The sequence below is a fragment of the Ornithorhynchus anatinus genome, chromosome 2 (genome assembly GCF_004115215.2).
Source record: "Ornithorhynchus anatinus isolate Pmale09 chromosome 2, mOrnAna1.pri.v4, whole genome shotgun sequence".
NCBI lineage: Eukaryota > Metazoa > Chordata > Mammalia > Monotremata > Ornithorhynchidae > Ornithorhynchus > Ornithorhynchus anatinus.
In genome coordinates this window covers 270,989-292,651 of record NC_041729.1, presented here as the reverse complement: position 1 = coordinate 292,651, position 21,663 = coordinate 270,989, and the positions used below count along the sequence as shown (strand labels likewise).

At 54.8% G+C, this 21,663-nt stretch overlaps 1 protein-coding gene across 1 annotated transcript in view; it reads left to right on the top strand.

The window, feature by feature from the left end:
- The first annotated feature begins 961 nt into the window (after positions 1-961).
- The window catches only part of LMF1 (lipase maturation factor 1), a 207,977-nt gene continuing 187,275 nt past the window's right edge, over positions 962-21,663 (top strand). The window contains exons 1-2 of the mRNA XM_029054660.2: positions 962-1,148; positions 14,323-14,632. Of these exons, the coding sequence (XP_028910493.1) occupies positions 965-1,148; positions 14,323-14,632 (494 nt within the window). The 5' untranslated portion in view covers positions 962-964. The remainder of the gene's footprint in view (positions 1,149-14,322; positions 14,633-21,663) is intronic.

Sequence of the window (21,663 nt, the reverse complement as noted above, 5' to 3'; positions counted from 1 at the left end):
TGCTTCTTTTGGAGGCAGGAGGTCGCCAGACTACTGGTTTTGTTTTGTTCTGTTTTGCTCTGCTGTCTGTCCCCCCAATTTAGACTGCGAGCCCGTCATTGGGCAGGGATGGTCTCTGTGGCCGAATTGTCCATTCCAAGCGCTCAGTCCAGTGCTCTGCACACAGTAAGCGCTCAATAAATACTATTGAATGAATGAATCCCCTGGATTCTATTTATCTGGATAATGTTGTCTTGTTTTGCTTTGCTGTCTCCCCCAATTAGACCGTGAGCCCGTCGTTGGGTTCTGTCCATTCCAAGCGCTCAGTCCAGTGCTCTGCACAGAGTAAGCGCTCAATCGATACGATTGAATGAAAGGAGGTGCGAGCGGGCCGAAAGAGAGAGGGTGGGCCGTGGCGAGGAGGAGCCGTCCGTGGGGACTTTCCAATCAATCCGGTTGAACGAATGAATAATAATGTTGGTATTTGTTAAGCGCTTCCTACGTGCAGAGCACTGTTCTAAGCGCTGGGGGAGAGACAGGGTCATCAGCTTGTCCCTCGTGAGGCTCCCAGTCTTCATCCCCCTTTTGCAGATGAGGTCACTGAGGCCCAGTGAAGTGACTTGCCCACAGTCACCCAGCTGGCGAGTGGCAGAGGCGGGATTCGAACCCCTGACTTGTGACTCCCCAGCCCGGGCTCTTTCCGCCGAGCCACGCGGCTTCCCTAGCACAGGTGGAGGCTGGAGCGTCGCGGGCAGGTGGAGACGGTGGGGGCGGGCGCGCGTGCGCACTGCTCCCCCAGGGGGCCGAGCACGGGGGGCCGGGGGGTGGGGGCGGGCCGGCCCCGTGGGCAGCGCATGCGCCGTTCCGCTCGGCTCGGCTCGGCTCGGCTCGGCTGCCCTCGGCTCCGCTCGGGTCGGCTCGGGTCTCCTCGGCTCCGCTCGGGTCGGCTCGGCTGCCCTCGGCTCCGCTCGGCTCGGGTCCGAGTATGGCGGCTCCTGCGGAGCCCCCGAGGAAGCGGCGCGGCGGAGCGGCCGCCCCGCGGCCGGAGGCGCCGGGAGACCCCGGCCGGGAGCCCCCCAGGCCCCGACCCCGCCTCCGCCTCCTTCTCCGGCCGGGCACCTTCTGGCTGACCCGCATCGTGCTCCTCAGAGCACTAGCTTTCGTCTACTGTGAGTCGGGGGCCCGGGACCGGCCGGGCAGGGCAGGGCAGGGCAAGGCAAGGCAAGGCCAGGCCGGGAGACCCCACCTGCCCCGAGGGAGGAAGGGACCCTCCCCCTCCCCTCTCCCTCCCCTGCCCTTCCCCTGCCCTTCCCCCCAACAAGACCCCCCGCCCCCTCTGTCCCGAGGGAGACAGACCGACAGGCAGCCCCGCCCCCAGCCCGCCCCCCAACCCGACTCCCAACCCCCAGCCCGAGGGTAGACCTGCCCCCACCCTGGCTCAGTGGATAGAGCCCGCCCCTGGTAATAATAATATTGGTATTGGTTAAGCGCTTCCTATAATGTTGGTATTGGTTAAGCGCTTCCTATGTGCAGAGCACTGTTCTAAGCGCCGGGGGAGATACAGGGTCATCAGGTTGTCCCACGTGAGGCTCACGGTTAATCCCCATTTTACAGAGGAGGTAACTGAGGCCCAGAGAAGCGAAGTGACTTGCCCACAGCCACACAGCTGACAAGTGGCAGAGCCGGGATTCGAACCCATGAACTCTGACTCCCAAGCCTGGGCTCTTTCCACTGAGCCACGCCGCTTCTCACTTGCGCAGAGCACTGTTCTAAGCGCTGGGGGAGATCCAGGGTCATCAGGTTGCCCCACGTGAGGCTCACAGTGTTAACCCCCATTTTACAGATGATAATGTTGGTATTTGTTAAGCCCTTGCTGTGTGCTGAGCACTGTTCTAAGCGCCGGGGGAGAGACAGGGTCATCAGGTTGTCCCACATGAGGCTCACAGTTAATCCCCATTTTACAGAGGAGGTAACTGAGGCCCAGAGAAGTGAAATGTCTTGCCCACAGTCCCACAGCTGACGAGTGGCGGAGCCGGAATTTGAACCCATGACCTCTGACTCCCAAGCCCGGGCTCTTTCCACTGAGCCACGCTGCCCCGTGCCTCAGTTCCCTCACCTGTAAGATGGGGAGGAAGCCCGTGAGCCCCACAGTGGACCACCTCATGACCTTCTGTTCACCCCAGCACGTAGGACACTGCTGGGCACATAGAAAGCGCTCAGTCAATGCCATCATCACTGTGATGCTTAGAAGGACCCGGGGCCTGACGCCCGCTCTGCCACGTGCCTGCTGTGTGACCTTGGACAAGTCACTTCTCTGGGTCGCAGTTACCACATCTGTAAAATGGGGATGAAGAATGTGAGCCCTCTGCGGAAGACGGACTGTATCCAACTTGATTAACTCGTATCTACCTCAGTGCTTAGAGCAGTGCTTGGCGCATAATAATGTTGGTATTTGTTAAGCGCTTACTATGTGCAGAGCACTGTTCTAAGGGCCGGGGGAGATACAGGGTCATCAGGTTGTCCCACGTGAGGCTCTCAGTTAATCCCCATTTTACAGAGGAGGTAACTGAGGTCCAGAGAAGTGAAGTGACTTGCCCACAGTCACACAGCTGACAAGTGGCAGAGCTGGGAATTGAACCCATGACTTCTGACTCCCAAGCCTGGGCTCTTTCCACTGAGCCACACAGCCTCTAGTAAGTGCTTAACAAGTACCATTATTTATTTATTTTTATCTCGACACCCCCCGCCCCAAACTTCTCACCTCAACCCTCCAACCCTCAGCCCCCCTCCAGCCCCAAGTGCGTGAGACCTGCTCCCTATCTTGGCTCCCCACGCCACCGCATCCCCAGCCTGGCCCCCCAACCCTCAGTTGGGCTTTATCCCCGAGGACGGGAGACCTGCCCCCCTCATCTCGGTCCCCCCAACCTCTCTGCCCTACTCTCAGCCCCCTCAGTCCGTCAGTGGTTTTTATTGCTCATTTATTTCATGCAGAGCACTATACTAAATGCACTAAATGCGCTATACTAAATGCTCGGGAGAGGTCAATACCCCAGAGTTGGTAGACCCGTTCTCTGCCCACAAGGAGCTTGCAGTGTTCACGGAGAGAATTACAGATCTGGACTTGAGAGCTGTGGAGCCGAGTGTGGGGATGAATCAAGTGTACAGATGCAAGTGTATTGGTGACACCGAAGGGAGAGCTTAGTCGGGGAAGGCCTCTTGGAGGAGATGTGCTCTTAATAAGGTTTTAAAGATGAGCAGAGTGATCGTCTGTCAGATATAATAATAATAATGTTGGTATTTGTTAAGCGCTTACTATGTGCAGAGCACTGTTCTAAGCGCTGGGGAAGGTACAGGGTAATCAGGTTGTCCCACGTAAGGCTCACGGTCTTAATCCCCATTTTCCAGATGAGGGAACTGAGGCACAGAGAAGTGAAGTGACTTGCTCACAGTCACACAGCTGACAAGTGGCAGAGCCGGGATTCGAACCCATGACCTCTGACTCCCAAGCCCGGGCTCTTTCCACTGCCAGAGGACATGAGCTAGGGTTTGGTGACCAGACTGATCAGATGCAGGAACAGTGAGTGGGTTGGTGGTTGAATAATAATTATGGTAGATGTTAAGCACTTTTTGCCAAGCACTGTTCTTAGCCCTGGGGTAGTTCCAAAATAATCAGGTTGGACACAGTCCCTGTCATTCATTCAGTCATATTTAGCGCTTACTGTATGCAAAGCACTGTACTATGCGCTTGGGAGAATACTGTATAACAACGAACAGACACATTCCTGCTCACAACAAGCTCACGGTCTAAAGGGGGAGACAGACATTAATGTAAATATTTAAATAGATAAATAAATTACAGATATATACATACATGCCGTGGGGATGGGAGAGAGGATGAATGAAGGAACAAGTAAGAGCGGCGCAGAAGGGAGTGGGAGAAGTCCAACCTGATTCACTTGTAACTACCCCGATGCTTAGAACAGTGCCTGGCATATAGTAAGCATTTTTAATTTTTTAAAAAAATTAAGAAACTGGGTAGAGCAAGAACCAGCACGATTTAGAGACAGCTTGAATGTGGAGGACATATGACACAGAAGAGTGAAACACAACACCTAAGCAAAGATTTGTTAAGGCAGGGAGAGTGGTGGGAGTGAGGAGGGCTTAGTTAGGGAAGGCTTCTTGGAGGAGATGTCTCACATGAGGTTCACAGTCTTAATCCCCATTTTACAGATGAGGTAATTGAGACACAGAGAAGTGAAGTGATTTGGCCAAGGTGGCGCGGCAGACCAGTGGTGGAGCCAAAATTAGAACCTAGGTCTTTGTGGCTCCCAGGCCCGTGCCGTATCCACTAGGCCATTCTGCTTGCTTCTCAAGAGCAGCATTTCCCAAAGCCTCGCCTTCCTAATCCCCACGGCCCAGGACTAAGGGCGAACCAACCTCGCCTTCTCTGGGCCAAATTCTCCGCCGGAGTTCATAGTTATCTTGGCATCGAGATCATTCCTCGTAGAAGTTATTGGGTGGACTGTGGACAACTGTTTTATATAGTTGGATTGCACCAGTGGGGATTCTTGAATTGGTAATTGATCGATACTATTTATTTATTTAATAATAAGAAGAATTGTGATATTTGCTAAGCGTTTACTATGTTCCCGACCCACCCTACCGGCACACCGTACTAAGCACTGAACTAAGTACTGGTAGAAAGAAGATAATCAGTTCCCAAATGGGGTCACAGTTTAAGTAGGGAGGAGAACAGGTATTGAATCCCCATTTTGCAGATGAGGTAGCTGAGGCACAGAGAAGTTAAGTGACTTGCCCAGGGTCACACAGAAGACAGGTGGCAGAGCTGGATTTAGACTCTGACTCCCAGGCCTTTGCTCTTTGTGATAGGCTATGCTACCTTTGGCAAGGTATTTGGCAAAGTATTCTGGGAGAGTTACAGGTTCTGAATCCAGGTTGTTTTGCCCTTTGGGAAATTCTTCTTTGAAAACGGTAATAGAAACTTCTTGGGGTAATGTTCCCAGTACCAGTGTCAATCAGATGCCTACGGTACTAGGTGCTTAGGTGGTCCCTCCCCTCAGGGAGCTTCCAATCCAGTCAGGAAGATGATAGAGCGGCAGAACATTTTGCAGCTGGGATTAGCAGCGGTTCTGCAGGATAACGAGAAAATAAATGCTTGTTTAGGAAAGTTGATATGTAATAATAATTATTATGGTATTTGTTAAGCGCTGACTGTGTGCCATGCATGGTTCTAAGCACTAGGGTAGGTACAGGGTAATCAGTTGTCCCCCATGGGGCTCATAGTCTTAATCCTCATTTTACAGATGGAGTAACTGAGGCACAGAGAAGTTAAGTGACTTGTCCAAGGCCACACAGCAGGCAAGTGGCAGGCCTCCTGGAGGAGGTGGGTTTCAGGAGGGCTTTGAAGATGGGGCAGGCTGTATTCAGACGGTTGTGAAGTGGGAGGGAGCTCCAGGCAGAGAGGAGAGCGGGAGCTACGGGTCAGTGGGTGGAGAGATGAGAGCGAGGCCCAGCGAGAAGCAGCGTGGCCTAATGGAAAGAGTATAGGCCTGGGACTCAGAAGGACCTGGGTTCTAATCCAAGCTCTGCCCGTTGCTTGCTGGATGACCTTGGACAAGTCACTTAACTTCTCTGTGCCTCAGTTTTCTGAACTGTAAAATGGAGGTTGAGTACCTGTTCTCCCTCATACTTAGGCTCTGAGCCCCACGTGGGACAGGGACCGTGTCCAACCTAATTAACTTGTACCTACCCGAGCTCCTAGAACAGTGTTTGAAATGTAGTCAGCGCTTAATAAGTATCAGAAACAAAAACTAACAAAAAAGCTTGGCTCGAGAGGAGCCAAGCTTGCCGGCTCGATGGTAGTGGAAGAACAGAATGGGTTTGGATGGGAAGGGGGGAGGGATGGGGAGAGAGACAGAGATGGGGAGGTGGGGAGGGAGAAAGGGAGAGGAGAATTGTGTGCCGGTCGGGTGGATCGGGAGCAATTGCCTGCTGTGGAGCGGGAGGGCGGTTTTTGAGGTGGGGGGGCCGAGCGGCGTTTCGGATGCCGAGCCTTTCGGGCGGTCGTCCCCCAGCGGCCGCCCCCCGCGCGAGGCCCCAGAGTCCCTCGCTCCCCAGAGTCCGCCGCCCCCGGCCGCTCGCCCTTCAACCCCGTCTCCGGCCCGGACCCGCGAGGTGGGAGGGGGAGCAGCTTGCATGATTTCATCAGCAGATGAAGTTTGACTTTTCACCTCAGGGATTTGGTTGGAATCCAGATTTGACCCACTGACTGAGAACCCTTCAGAGCCAACAGCTGCACGGGGTCCTGCCTGGCGACGGGCCGGGGGCATAGGCACGGTGCCCAGAGGGGCCGGTTCCCAGCACAAAAGCCGCACATCTGGCATGGCCCGGTGCAGCTGTGGCCCCCTCCCCCCTCCCTCGAGACACTCGCACCACGGGGGTGGGCAGGGGTGGGGGAGGCCCTTTATGACCTCGAAGGACTTAGAGCCCCCGAGTAGGCGGGCGGTGCATTCACCTGGGCTGCAGATCGAACCTGGAGCCCGATTTGCCCGACGTTCTCCTCTTTAAGCCGACCTCTGGAAGCAATGAAGCGTCCGGTCAAAAGTGACAATGGAGAGATGAGGTGACAAGTCTCTTTTGGGAGAAGCCAAGGGTCATCGGAACAACGATCTCCTCCTCTCGTGGCTGTAGAGAGATGGAGGTTTTTCGGGCAGATCCACGAGCCTGCTCATGAAACGTACTTTCGCTTTATTGTAGTTAGATGAAAATAGAGAACTGATATGTTAATTCAGATAGTTTTGCTTGGTGCCTCCTCTGTGTCTTACTCGGTCTCCTTGAGGGTTTCGCCGTGTCCGCTGAGGGTCCCACTTCTTCTGCAGAAAACTTGTCACTTCTTTCCAGAGCCCCCAAATCCCAGAAGAAGGTGGTTTTTGTGATTTTTAGATGTGTGAGCTTTTCTTAGGAATCTCTCCACTCCCAAAGACCCCAGGGTCTCCTCTGCCCACAGGAAGCACGGCAGCCAGGGAGCGATGGGGCTGTTGCTTGAGTCTGGCGGACTTTCGATCCCAGTGGGGAGCGTTCGTAAATTCGGTGGGAAACGGTTTCCAGCCCTTGGGGTTGAGCACACGATTGGACCTGGCTCTTGAACAGTCACCACTTGGCTTTGCCATCTTCTTTCTCTGACTTTCCATTAATGGACGTGTTTGGAGGTGACGGGGAGGGTTTTATCTGAGGAGACCGCGTGCAGCCAGTCTGCCGGAATGATCCGGAATCCCTGAGAAAAAGCAGAATGTAACGAGATGATCGCCCGTCGCGGTAAGCTGGCCCCAGGCCTCAGAGCCCGATGAGCCTCCTCCTTCCTTCTAGACGGTGCGGAGCCTCGGTGGGAGGAAACAGTGGCCCGAGATTAGGGGCCTTCGGATTGACCGAGGACCTCCTGAGATCTCACACCCCCTCCTTGCCCCCAACCCCTGCTGACACCGCTCCAGCGGCAGCGTCCAACCCCCAGGAACAGAACCGGATGGAAGCCAAGCAGATATTTTATTCTTCGCGAGGACTCATTCATTCATTCAGTTGTATTTATTGAGCGCCCACTGTGTGCAAAGGCCTATGCTAAGCGCTTGAGAGAGTAGAATATAACAATAAATATACACATTCCTTACCCACAACGAGCTTACAGTCTGGAGGGGGAGATGGAGATTAATAGAAATAAATAAATGACAGCTATGGAGGTAAGTGCTGTGGGGCTGGGAAGGGGAATGAATGAAGGGAACAAGTCAGGGTGAAGCAGAAGAGAGTGGGGACTCGGCACATTGACCGTAGCTATTTGAGTTTGCCTACGTTCCCTTGCCTTCGCTCCTTCCTGGCTTCTTTTTCCTAGGTGTTGATGTCTTTTCCCTTCTCGTTCCCGAACCCTTTTCCACACACGTCGGTCATCGCTCTCGGCCCTTCCCGATTCCAGCTGGCGTGACGGGACCCTGCGAGTTTGATGCAGGGTTGGGGGGCCTTGGACGGCTCGCAGTATTTAGACAAACCGCGGTGGCCGCTTTCTGAGCGATGTCGGTGCCTTTTGTGTCTGTGGGGCATCTTAAGTGGTTGGAATGGCTTTCTAGGTACTGGACGCTCCCTGATCTTCAGGATCTGCCTGGGGTATCTGTGGCATTTGCCTTTATGTGGTGTCACCCTACACGGTGCTGCTGGCAGTGCGATTCCCAGATCGTATGATCTGACGGCGTATGTGTCTCTGAAGCGGGAGCATTGCCGGTGTGCTCCTTCACCGGTGGCCTCCTCACGGTCCAGGCCAATGGACTCAAATCTTCCCCGATCCTCCTAGATCTCTTGGCCGCCATCGACTCTGTGGACCACCCCCCTCCTTACAGCTCCCCAGCCAGAAACCCCACCCCCTGCTCCCTTCATTCATCCTCTCTCCCATCCTCACAGCACATATGTACCTATCTTTAAATTATTTATTTATTTGTTTATTTGTTTATGTATGTAAATATTTCCCCCTCTAGACTGAGCTTGTCGTGAGCAGGGAATATGTCCATTTGTTGTTAAAGCGTACTCTCCAAAGTGCTTAGTACAGAGCTTTGCACACAGTAAGTGCCCAATAAATGATAGAATGATTGAATAAATGAATGCTGGATACCCAATGCTCCCCAAATTTTGTTTCTTGAGGGCTGAACGTCTGCTGCTGGGACGACTTGTGTGGGCCTGGTATTTACCCTCACATGAGGGCCGAAAGACCCGGCCCGGACCCTCAGGGGACCCCGAATAGGAACAGGAGAGGACCTCTTGAAAACTCAACCTGGAACCATAATGATGGAATTTGGACTTGGAGGAAAGAGGTCCACTGGGTTCTCTGAGCTCCCTGTGCCTGGCAGGGGGTGGGCGGCGGCACTCTCACTAGAAGGGGTCACCGTGGACGGCCTCGCCTCTGAGATTGCTTGAGAACAAGATTCGTCCAATTGGGTGGGCTTAGGCATGAAAACTGACGCCCAGTGTGTGTCACGATCCCATGACTTGAGGACTTGGGGAGAATTTCGACAGGAGTCAAAGGCCTGCTTGGATTTATCAATTTCTTTATCGAGTGCTTTCTATGGGCAGAGTACTGTACTCAGTAGTTGGCTGTGGGGAAGGACGATCCTGAGCCCCGGGGTGAAGGGCCCTCAGCCTGGTTCCTCTCCCAGCCCCAGCCGCCGGGGACCGATGGGGCAGACCGAGCGGCCCGGCCTGCTCTGGGATGGGAGCGGGACCCGTGCCCTCTCAGGTCGAGTGTTTGATGGTAGAGATTTTGAGGAGCCCTCCCCGCATCTGGTAGTCTGACTCTCCACTTATGTGAGGTGGGTCGGGGGCCACCCACCCCCGCTGCCCGTCTGCTCTTTGGCTTTACTCTAAGTCTCAGAGGGAACCCTCCGGGTGAGGAGCGGAGAGCGTGAGTGGTGCCGGCCCCAGGAGCCAGCATTAATTTCTCGGCTCGGGGGCTCGGGGCTGAAGTCCTTTCCGACCGGAGACCTCGGTGCCCCCACCCGGCTCCACGCTGGGGTAGGCTGCTGTCGGCCCACGGTGCGTAGAGTCCAGGAGGCCACCAGGCTCCGTTTTGACTGGCACCGAAGTCCTGGGCGTGCCGTGGCGTGCCAGCCCCCTGTGGTTCCCGGAGGAGTGCGGTGGCCACCTGCCCCAGACGGAACCCATTTCTGCCTGAGACGGAGCCCATTTCTGCCCAAGCCAGCTCTCTCACTTACTTGGTGCCAGGATGGCGTTCTGAGAGTCGCGGGGGACACCGGTGTTTGACCGGAAGCCCGTCGCGGGGAGTGCACGGTTCTGGCGCAGACCTGGGCCCGGGATCCCCAGCCGGGCTGCCGGTGGTCACGTCCCATCCACAGTAAGGCGCATCCTGTGGCTGGTACTTTCTCTGCATGGCTGCCTGGGCCCCTCGCCCACCCCTCCTTGTCACCACTGCATCTGGCCGAGGGGCCGGGCTAGGACTTCTCGACCGATGAGCGGCTCTCGGTCCGGGAGACTTTGCAGGTGAATCTGGTCGGCCGTCTCTGAAGAGTGGGTTATGGACCGCGGTCTGTCAACCCTGGGCTGGAGCTTTTAGCGGGGACTTTTCCACATAATGAGATGCTCAATCAACCAGTGGTATTTATCGAGTACTTACTATATGCAGAGCAGTCAGTCAATCGTGTTTATTTAGCGCTTACTGTGTGCAGAGCACTGTACTAAGCACTTGGGAACATACAGTATAACAATAAACAGACACATTTCCTGCCCACAACCAGGTTACAGTGCAAAGCACTGTTTTAAGTGCTTGGGAGAGTACAGTACAACATATTTAGCAGACATGATCCCTGCCCATAATGAGCTTACAGTCTAACTTGTTGTTGTTACGGTATTCGTTATACGATTAGGTCCTTTTCCATGCAAACTTCCTTTCTGCTCTTTGGAGAGCTGGAGGAGAAAAATGGGACCCAAAGGCCTTACATATTGCCTCACTTGTTCTTGAGTGTCCATTGGTTCTCAAACTTTATGGGCGATTTGTTCTTTCCCTCTCCGCTTTCAGTCCTCCCTAACTCTAATGAAACGGTCTGCTGGCTTTTATGAGCTTTTCAGTAAAAGGCGTTAGTTTATTAAAAAAAAAAAAAAAGGAAAAAAAGACGTTCGTCTAGCACTCCAATACCCCTCTACTGGCTCCTATTCTCTCGGGGCGTCCGTCGGGAGAGGTTTTGGTGGATTCTGGGGTGGCGAGTGGGCTGGAGCACAACACCTTGAGAGCAGGCAGCGGCTCCGGGCGAGGGATCCTGAGAGGGAAGGGATTCCCCGAAATCCCCCCCACGGAATGAACGCGAGTGGGTGGACTGTGTCGGCCCGGAGTCCCGTCCGGCCGGAGGGCTCTTAGCTCCCGGGACGAGTCGCCTCACAAGGCAGACTCCTCCTAGAGAGAAACTCCTCACTTGCTTGGGCCGGGCTTTCTAGGTTATTCATTCTCTATGATCCGCTATCTGCCCGCGGAGCGGCCCGGCGTGGAGGTGGCACTGGGTCCGGCCCGCCCCGCCCCACGCTTTCCTGTCACGGAAACCGGAGGGAAGCTGTGGCCAGAACCTCCTGTGTGTGTGTGAGAACACGTAGTAATCATAATTGTGGTATTTAAGCACTTACTATAAGCCAGGCACTATAAATTCAGCTGTTTGACCGTGGGCAAGTCACTTAACTTCTCTGTGCCTCAGTTACCTCATCTGTAAAATGGGGATTAAGACTGTGAGCCCCACGTGGGACATCCCGATTCCCCTGTGTCTACCCCAGCGCTCAGAACAGTGCTCGGCACATAGTAAGCGCTTAACAAATACCAACATTATTATTAATAAGCGTTGGGTTAGATACGAGGTAATCAAGCCGGACACAATCCCCGGCCCACTTGGGACTCACAATCTTAATCCCCATTTTACTGATGAAGTAACTGAGGCACAGAGAAGTGAAGTGATTCGCCCAAGGTCACGCAGCAGACAAGTGGCAGAGCTGGGATTCGAACCCAGGACACTTCTGACTCCAGGCCCTTGCTCTATCCACTAAGCCACGCTGCTTCTCTTGTCTGACTTCGGTTAGTAAGACCAGAATTCACCAACCTGGATGAAATCCAGCTTCGGGGGAGGGGAGACAGGGTGGCCCCCTTCCGTAATAGTCACTGGCTCCATGGGGGTTACTGGGGGTGACTAGCCCAACCTTGACCACCAACTCCCGATCCAGTACTTTTAAATAATCTGGTCTGTCTGCCCGTCTCCCCAGTTAGAACGTAAACCCCTCGACACGGGCCGAGAATTCGCATCTCCCTTCGGATGTCCGCTCCCTAGTGCTCAGTACAGTGTTCCGCACCTGGTAGGCAGGCGCTCTAGCGATCGACTGGTTCAAGTCTTTAAATGTGCCGGTTTGTCCTGTGCCAGTCTCCTGAAGAACCCGTCCCGAAGCCGTCACGGGTGGAGCGGAGTGCATCCCTGCAGGGTTGTCTTTGGCCTCAACACCGCCTTTCCCCGCTCTCCACTTGAAAGCCTTCTGACGGACTGGAACGGAGTGCTTAAAGCTCAATTCCACTCAGCTTTAACAAGTGACAGATCCATTTAGCTTAGATCCTGTGAGTCTCCAGAGCGTTAGCACGAGGTGCTTTTGTATTCTCTTCTTCCTTTTTGCCCTCTCCGGCCCCCTCAGTGCCCGGCCCCTCCGCGCCTCCCCCCAACCCCCTAAGGCCCCGCCCCCGTCAGACACTCCACTGGCAGACAGAAACACTGACCACCTTTTGGGCCGGCTGTCCCCGGACGTTCCTGCCGCCGGCTGGTAGGAGCGGACCAGCCGGCTTTCCTGTGACCTGCTGTTGGGCCCTCGGGTTCGATGGCCCGAGAGTAGGTTCAACAGCCGCCCAACTGCTCTTTGGGGACCGATTTTGCTGCCCAAACAGTGGGGTCTCCTTGTTCCTTGAAACATCGTTCAAGATGCGACTCTAGACTGTAAGCTCTCTGTGGGCAGGGAACGGGTCAACGGATCCCTCATCTCAGACTCTCCCCAGAGCCTAGGATCCGGGCTTCACAACTCGTCTGCTGTGTGACCTTGGGCAAGTCGCTTCACTTTTCTGAGCCTCAGTTACCTCATCTGTGAAGTGGGGATTAAGACCGGGAGCCTGATGTGGGGCAGGGATTGTATCCAACTTAATTAGCTCGTGTCCACCCCGTAGCTTAGTACAGTACCTGGCATATAGTAAGCACTTCACAAATACCCCAATTATTAGGAAGCTCTCGATAAATGCCATCGATAGATTGATTCTTGGCAAATGGAGAGTTAGTCCTGAAATAACTGAGAGACGGGTATTGCGGTCTGGGAAGGAAAATCCTCAATTTTAGTTTCACTGAATCTCTTGGTGTTCAAACCAAAGATCCGATAGCTTGGGGGGCCGAGCTCATCCCCCGCTGCCGGATTTGAGATCGTTTTGGAGATGAGTTAATTCTGTTGGACCCGGAAGTGCCATTTAGAAAATTATGACTTTAGCGCTCGGCCCTGGGGATTGGCTGAGGTGCCAGGAACCAGGCCGCCATGGTCTGTCCACATGGAATGCCCCTCCTCTTCCTCTCCCTCTCCTTCCCCTTTAATCCCTTCTCACCCCAGCCAGACCCTCTCCACTCTCATTCCTGGGAAGTCTGCACTGAATCTCCAGCCGTGGTTGGAGAAGCAGCGTGGCTCAATGGAAAGAGTCTGAGCTTTGGAGTCAGAGGTCATGGGTTCGAATCCCTGCTCGGCCACTTGTCAGCTGTGTGACTTTGGGCAAGTCACTTAACTTCTCTGTGCCTCAGTTACCTCATCTGTAAAATGGGGATTAAGACTGTGAGCCCCACGTGGGACAACCTGATTCCTCTGTGTCTAACCCAGCGCTTAGAACAGTGCTCGGCACATAGTAAGCGCTTAACAAATACCAACATTACCAACATCAGATGGGAATTGGTGGTTCTCGGAGGCCACCAGACCCTCACCATAGGAGCTTGGTCTAGGGGAAAGAGCCCGGGCCTAGGAGTCAGAGGACTTGGATTCTGATCCCGACGCTGCCACTTGCCCATTGTGAGACTTGGGGAAAGTCACTTAACTTCTCTGTGCCTCTCTGACTTGCCACCCACCCATCTCTCCATCCACCCGCCCGCTCACCTCTCCATCCACCCGCCTGCTCCTTTCTCCATCCACCCACCTGCTCCCCCTCTATCCACCCGCTTACCCACCTCTCCATCCATTTGCTTATGCACCTCTCCATGCACCCGCTTGCCCACCTCTCCGTCCACCAGCCTGCCCAACTCTCCAGCCATCCGTGGGAAGCAGCATAGGCGAGCGGAAGAAGCACGGGCCTGGGAGTCAGAGGACCTGGATTGTAATCTCGGCTCTGGCATGTGTCTGCAGTGTGATCTAGAGCAAGTCACTCAGCTTCTCTGTGCCTCAGTTACTTCATCTGTAAAATGGGAATTAAATCCCACTACCTCCTTTTTAGACTGTGAGCCCAATGTGGGACAGGGACTGTGTCCAAACTGATTAACTTGAATCTTCCCCAGTGCTTGTCACATAGTAACTGCTTAACAAGTACCATCACCATCATTATTATTGTTATCGTGGTTATTATTATTCATTCATTTATTTTTATCTATCCACTCGCCCATCTTTCCATCCACCCACCTGCACGGCTCTCCACTCGCCAACCAATGCAGACCCACCCTTTTGGGGAGGGTTGGGGGCTCCCGAGATCCAGCGGACCCTGTTTTCCTGGGTTTTACGTTCTCCCTTTGTGTCTTTCCCCGGCAGTCGTGGCATTCTTGGTGGCCTTCCAGCAAAATAAGCAGTTAATCGGAGACAAGGGACTGTTACCGAGCGCGGTGTACCTGGCGAGTGTCAAACGCTACTTCAAAGGGAAAATTGACTGGGATTCCTTGAGCTATGCACCAACCTTGGTCTGGTTCCTGGACTGGGGCAACATGGACTCCATCCTGGATTGCTTGTCTGCGCTGGGCCTGGTGGTTTCAGCGTTCATCCTGGTGACCGGCTGTGCCAACATGATCCTCATGACCATTCTCTGGATTCTCTACCACTCCCTGGTCAATATCGGGCAGATCTGGTGAGTGGAACACGCCTTCCTCGTCACCCAGCGACTCGGGCTCTCGGGCCACTGTGACAATCGAATGCACTTCGCGGAAGCCACCCCGTTCTTAGGGGGAACCCAGGGGATCGCTGTTCTGTAGTTGCTGAGGTCTCCGCTCCTTTGCGTGTGGTAGGATGGGCAGATGATCTCCCTTCCGGAGACCCGGGGATCGCTGTTCTTTAATTCCTGGGGTCTCTGTTCCCGTGTATGTGAGGCGAGGGGCTGGGGGAGGAGATGGTGTCTTTTCTAGAGGCCAAGGGATCTCTGCTCTACAGTTCCCGGGGTCTCTGCTCCTTTGGGTTGGGAGACTAGGCTCCCTTCTGGAGGCCAAGGGATCGCTGTTCTTCACTTTCTGGAGTCTGTTCCTATGTGGGTCGGAGTTGGGAGGGAGAGACTGTCTCCTTTCTGGAGGCTAGGGCATCGCTGTTGTACATTTCCTGGGGTCTGCGTTCCTGCCGGAGGACTAATCTTCCTTCTGGAGACACGGGCCTTTCCCATGGAGAAAGGAAAGAGAGAGAGCGAGACTCTTAACAATGGCATAGCCGCTCTCCTTCACTTTGGAATCCGAAGGAAAGGACAGACTTTTGACCGGAGCCCCCACCGGGGTCAGCGGGAAGGAGGGTGCCTCCTGGCTGGAGCTTCCTTTTGCAGCCAGGGGAAGTTCAGGGTCTACGACTGCCTCCCTAGCCCAAAGGACTGTTGTGAGCACTGGGGAGAGTCAAGTGGAAGCAAATACATTCTCCCTGCCCTTGAGGAACTTAACCTATAACCGAGGAGACCCACACAATGTAATTTACAGCTAGGCGGAAGGTGTGTGTGTGTGTGTGAAGCGAGTGTGAAGAGTAGGGTCGGCATGGAATCTTCACAGTTTCTGGTCCAAGCCGACCTGAGGCTTCCTCATCTTCTGCGGTCTCTCCTCGCCCGACCCCACCACCTTTCTCGAAGTTCGCAAGTGCTAGAGTTGGCAAGGGGTAATATGGCTCAGGGTGCTGGGAAATTCATTGGGAAAAGTCTGGAAGGAGGTGGAATTTTAGTTGGGATTTGAAGGTGGAGAGAGCTGGGGTCTGACGTGGGGAAGGAGGGAGTTTCAAACCAGGAAAACACTTTGAGTGAGGGGACAGAGGTGGGAGAGTCAGGAGAGTTGAGACCAACTTGTGGACTTTGTTCCTCCCAAACCAGCTTTCTGTGAAGGTTAGTTTGGGAGGAACGAAGACCACACGAGCTGGGGGAAAGTGGAAGAGGAGAGCGGCCACGTCAGGTGGAGCCAGGGGGTGGGGTGCCGTGAAGCCGATGGCACGGATTCATTCATTCATTCAGGTGGAGCCAGGGGGTGGGGTGCCGTGAAGCCGATGGCACGGATTCATTCATTCATTCAGTCATATTTATCGAGCGCTTACCGTGTGCAAAACACTGTACTAAGCTCTTGGGGGAGTACAGTATAACAATAAACAGACACGTTCCCTGTCCACAGTGAGGTTACAGTCCAGAGGGGGAGGCAGACATTAATATAAAGAGCGGATCCCTTGATTCGAAGAGGTCCAGGGAGCCAGTGGGCAGAGTGGACTCTTTGGTGACCTCGGAGAGAGCAGTCTCGGGGGAGAGAAGGGCTCACAAGCCGAGGGCCGGGGCTCCGGGGAAGAGCGTCGCTGTGCGCCGGACCGCCCGTCCCCCCCGCGTCCCACCCTAGCGATTCCGAGCCCGCAGGACGAAGCCGTCATTGCGCCTCCCGGTGGCTGGCGCCGGACCAAGGGCCCTACCTTTTGGCGCGGGGCTCCGACCGTCCACGGACGTACAGCTCCGATGGGACTATTCACTGAACGCCACCTGGGTGCCCGGCACCGAACTCAGCATTTGGGAAGTACGAGACGAGTAAGTGACGCATTGGCTGCCCGCAGGGAGCTTCCACTCTAATGGGAGAGAAGGGCGGAGACAACATCATTACCTTGATGATGTTGTTTTGTTTTGTTCTGTTTCGCTTTGCCGTCTGTCTCCCCCATTTAGACTGTGAGACCGTCATTGGGCAGGGATGGTCTCTGTTGTTGAATTGTCCATTCCAAGCGCTTAGTACAGTGCTCTGCACATAGTAAGCTCTCAATAAATACTACTGAATGAATGAATGAATGTACGGAGAAATACTTACAAATAGACTAGATGAGATAAACCAGTATAAAAGTGCCGACCGAGAGTACAAATAGTTCATAAGCACTTGAGGTGGCTGCTGGCTTCATGTGGCTTAGGCTCCTGGGGACTAAAGCAGAAAAGGCTTAATCATTCAAATGAAGAATGGTATTTTTTCGAGTGCTTACCGTGTGCAGAGCACTGGGCTAAGCACTGGGGAGGGTACAGTCCAACAGAGTGATAGACATATTCCCTGCCCACGAGGAGCTTGCTTCTAGAGAGGGAGAAAGACGCTAATATACAACAAAATTACAGGTCTGTACCTAAGTGCGACGGGGCTGAGGTTTGGGTGAAGATGGAGAGTTTAGAGGGGACAGATCCTAGAACGGGTCCCCTTGTTGGAAGAGGGGCGTGTCGTCTGCTTTTACCTGCTGTGTATTTTTTTCCTAGTCTTTTGGTGTTTTCGCCGTTTCGTCTCTCCTCGTTTGTCTGTCACCAGTTTCCTCTCCCCACTAGTTCACTCTTATTGTGAGCCCCTGGAGATCCAGACAAGCAGTATGGCTTAGTGGATAGAGCACGGGCCTGGGAGTCACGAGGTTGTGGGTTCTAATCCCTGCTCTGCCACTTGTCCGCTACGTGACCTTGGGCAAGTCACTTCACTTCTTTGTGGCTCAGTTTCCTCATCTGTAAAATGGGGATGAAGACTGTGAGCCCCATGTGAGACAGGGACTGTGTCCAACCCGATTTGCTTGTATCCACCCCAGTGCTTAGACAGACTGCCTGGCGCAGAGTAAGCACATAACGAATACCAGAGTTATTATTATCCAGAGGCCATATCTAATTCCCATGTATTTTCTCCAGTGTTTAGCACAGTGCTTTGTGCCGCGTAAACCTTTTTTTTTTTTAAAGTATTTGTTAAGCACTTACTGTGTGCCAAGCATTGTTCTAAACCCTGGGGGAGATACAAGGTAATCAGGTTGTCCCACGTGGGGCTCACGGTCTTAATCCCCATTTTACAGATGAGATAACGGAGGCACAGAGAAGTTAAGTGACTTGCCCAAAGTCACACAGCTGACAAGTGGCAGAGCCAGAATTAGAACCCACGACCTCTGACTCCCAAGCCCGGGCTCTTTCCATTGAGCCACGCTGTTACTGCTCATCCTACTAGGTGGGATTTTAAGAGGGTTTTGCATGTGGGGAGAATTGAGGTCTGTCATGTGGCCGGGGCAGGGAAGGTGGGCTGGGTTGCGACCCTGGGAGAACAGTCTGAGCGAGGGGATGGAGGCGGCCAGCCTGGGGTCGAGCCGGGGTGTGGCCTCGGAGGGTCCGGGGGCCGAGCCCGGGTCACCCCCGACGGGGCCGGGGAGCCGCAGAGAGGCCGGCGGGGGAGCCCCGGTCACCGCCCCGGGCCCCACAGGTGACCGCTAATGGGAGCAGCCGCTGCTCTCCAAACCGAAGGCCGGCCTGCCGCCCGATGCACCCCCGCTCTCCCCCCCACCCGTGAACGTCCCCATGCAGGGACGTGCACACTCCCGGTCACGCATGCACCCCCGTGCACCCCCAAGAATGCATAACGACTGCCCACGGACGTGCTTTATTATTATGGGTTTTGTTAATTTATTGAGCACTTCCTGGGTGTCAAGGACTGTACTAGGTGCTCAGGAGAGAACGGTACAGTAGAGTTGGTAGACGTGTTCCCTGCTCACAGTCTGAAAAGGGAGACAGATGTAAAAACAAATTGCTGATATGGGTATGTCAGAGTATAGGGAGATGTACTTAAGGGCTGTGGCATGAATATCAAGTTCTCCAGCGGTATAGATCCAAGTCCCTAGGGGCTTAAAAGGGAGGGTGGATGGGAGGAGTTAAGCACCTACTATGTACTGAGTTCTGGGATAGATAGGAAAGAGGTCGGACACAGTCCGTGACCCACCTGGGACTCACAGATTAAGGAGGAGGGAAAATAGGTATCGGATTCTCATTTTATAGATGAGGAAACTGAGGCAGAGAAGTGATCTGCCCAGGGTCACCCAGCAGGCAGTGGCAGAGCTGGAAGTAGAATCCTGGTCCGATGACTCCCAGGTCTGTGTTCTTTCCACTGGGCGTTACTGCTCCCACATCCACATGCCCCCCCCCCCCCCCCCCCATCCAACTGCATTCCTTACCTCTGTGCCCCCACAGGTGTTTACATACATGTGCCCATGTGTGCGTGCACATGCGCGCGTACACACATACACACGCAGGAGCCCAGACATGCTCAGCAGACTGTTCATGGCAAATTAAAATGGAAGGCAGCTGTTCTCCCAAGCTGCCTTTTGTCAGCCTCCTGTGACACTGCTGATCAAAACTAGCTCCCACCTTTCGGTCTGGCTTCCGCCACCGTCCCCCTTTTCCCCCCTGCCCGCCCCCGACCCCGGCATCGCCCCCCACCCCTCCCTCCCGCCACCGGATTCCCCTAGCCTGGCTGGGAACCCGCCCGTCCTGGGGAGGGCAGTGGCAGCGGGGGTCCGCTAAGGTGGCGGGGCCGGGCGTGAGAAGGAATTGCGCTTCCCTCCTCGGAACCCTGGGAGTCAATGTAAGGGAGAAGATAGGCGATTCTCTCTATGGCGCTTCTGCTTTCAGGTGAGAAAAGACCATCTTGGTTTTGGGCAAAAGATCTGAGGCAGCAGATGCTGCGACCCAGAGTTCCTTTCCAATGTTGCTCAGCTGGCTTGGGCCCGGGGGCAGAAGAAGCATCAGTGACTCGGCCAGGAGCCTCGAAAGACTGGAAGGGGGTGACGGTCAGCGGTGTGCGCGTTGGCTTTCCATCCCCGGGTTAGCATTCCTGGGGGACAGGGCATGAGAGGCGCCGGGCCGTCCCGGCGACGGGGGCTGATGGGACAGAGCGCCCAGCCACTCTCCAAGCTGACGCTCTGTGGACAGAGTTCTAAAATCGGTGTCGGGCGATCCGGCCTTTGGCTCTGAGCCTCTGGGCGACTGACTTTGACCACGGTCACCCTCTCTCTCGCTGCTTGTCTCCTTCTGTCTCTGTCTCTCCCTTTCTCTCTGCCCCTCAAATAGCCATTCAGTGATGTGGACCGAGAGTGGCCCAGCAGCAGACCCTCATGGAGTTTTCATGATGCAGGTGGTGTTTTTTTTTAAATGCTAATTGTTATGCATTTACTATGTCCTCGGCGCTGGAGTAGATACAACGTAATCAGGTCAGACTCAGTCCACGTCCCACGTGGGGCTCACGGCCTCAATCCCCATTTTACAAATGAGGTAACTGAGGCCCAGAGAAGTTAAGTGACTCGCCCGAGGTCACACAGGAGTCAGTCGGCAGAACCGGGATTAGGACCCAAGTCCTACTGACTCCCAGGCCCGTGCTCTATCCATTAGGCCATGCTGCTGTTCAGAGGGTGAAAGCCGGGGGAAGAGCAAGGAGAAGCCAGAAGCAGGAATTGAACCGAGCGCACACATAAATTAAGCCCGTCAAACGGCAGGGACTGTCTCTATCTGTTGCCGACTTGTTCATCCCAAGCGCTTAGTACAGTGCTCTGCACATAGTAAGCGCTCAATAAATACTATTGAATGAATGAATAAATATACATATGATCTATTAATAGATAAAAAATCTCCACGAGAACACGTGTGACGAGGCAGGAAAGTAGGCTAGTGCCGGCGACGGGCGCTGATCTGATGACGCGGGAGAGTCGGAAGCCGATCGGGGAGGGCTTCCTGAGGGAGGTGGGGTTTCGAGAGGACTGTGAAGGCGGGGAGAGCAGTGGCCTGGCAGATCGGATGCGGTCGGGGACCCTGCGGGTTCCAGGCTGGGGGAACGGCCGGAGCGAGGGGCAGGAGCCGGGAGAGCCCAGAGTGGGGCTCGGTGACGTGGGGAGTCTGGGAGGAGGAGGGGGACTGCAGGGGAGCAGGTACAGAGAGCCGACTTGAAAGCGATGGAGAGGACTGGTGGAGAGACTTTTAGCCCGTGGTCAGGAGGGGCTGGTGGGCGTGGAGAGGAAGGGGCAACTGCTGGAGGGTTGGAGGGGCCCGAGAGGTAGGGGGCAGGCACAGAACCAGCTTCTAGAAACATGTTCCGGGTAGCAGAGTCAAGTGTGGACTGGAGAAGGGAGAGGCGAGAGACAGGGAGGTCAGCGAGGAGGCCGAGGCAGAATAATAATCACTGAATAAAAACATTGATGTTTGTGAAAAACTCGCCATGTGTCAAGCACCGTTCTAAGCTCTGGGATAGCCACAAGTTAATGGGATTGGACCCGGTCCCTGTCCCAAGGGGCGGGGGGTTCACGATCTAAGTCAAGGCTCAGTTTCTCTCCCTGTGAAATTGTCGTTCCTAGGTTGCCTCCCATAATGCACCCTGCCGAGCTGGCTGGGGAGGCGAGGGGAGGCGAGAGCCCCCGGGAGGTGGCGGGGGCCACCGTTCCTCTCCGTAGGTCACCGCTAGCCCGAGCCGCGCCCTCGGAGGTAGTCTGCCTACGTCAAGGGCGCCACCCAGCTCGTCGTCGTCATCATCGGTGCTATTTATCGAGCGCTTACTGGCTGTAGAGCACTGGACTAAACGCTTGGGAAAGTCTAATATAACAGAGGTAGTAGACACGGCCTCTGTCCACAACTGGTTTACTAGCGAGAGCTCCTGGAGCCTTCCAAGACGGTCCCGTGGAGATTCAGCCCCTTGGTTCTGGCTCTCTGGGACCAGCCCAGAACCGGGCAGGCTAGTGGATGGGCGGCAGGCGTACAGCCCTGAGGACCGGCCTAGGGGCCTTCGCCGTTTGCCCAGCGCACTGCCCTGGACTCGGCCCCCGAGGCCCCGTGGGAGAGTCGACCTCCGGTTCCGAGACGCGGCTTCCAACGGCCAGCCTGTATCTGTGGGTGTCTGGGTCGTACTGACAATCTCT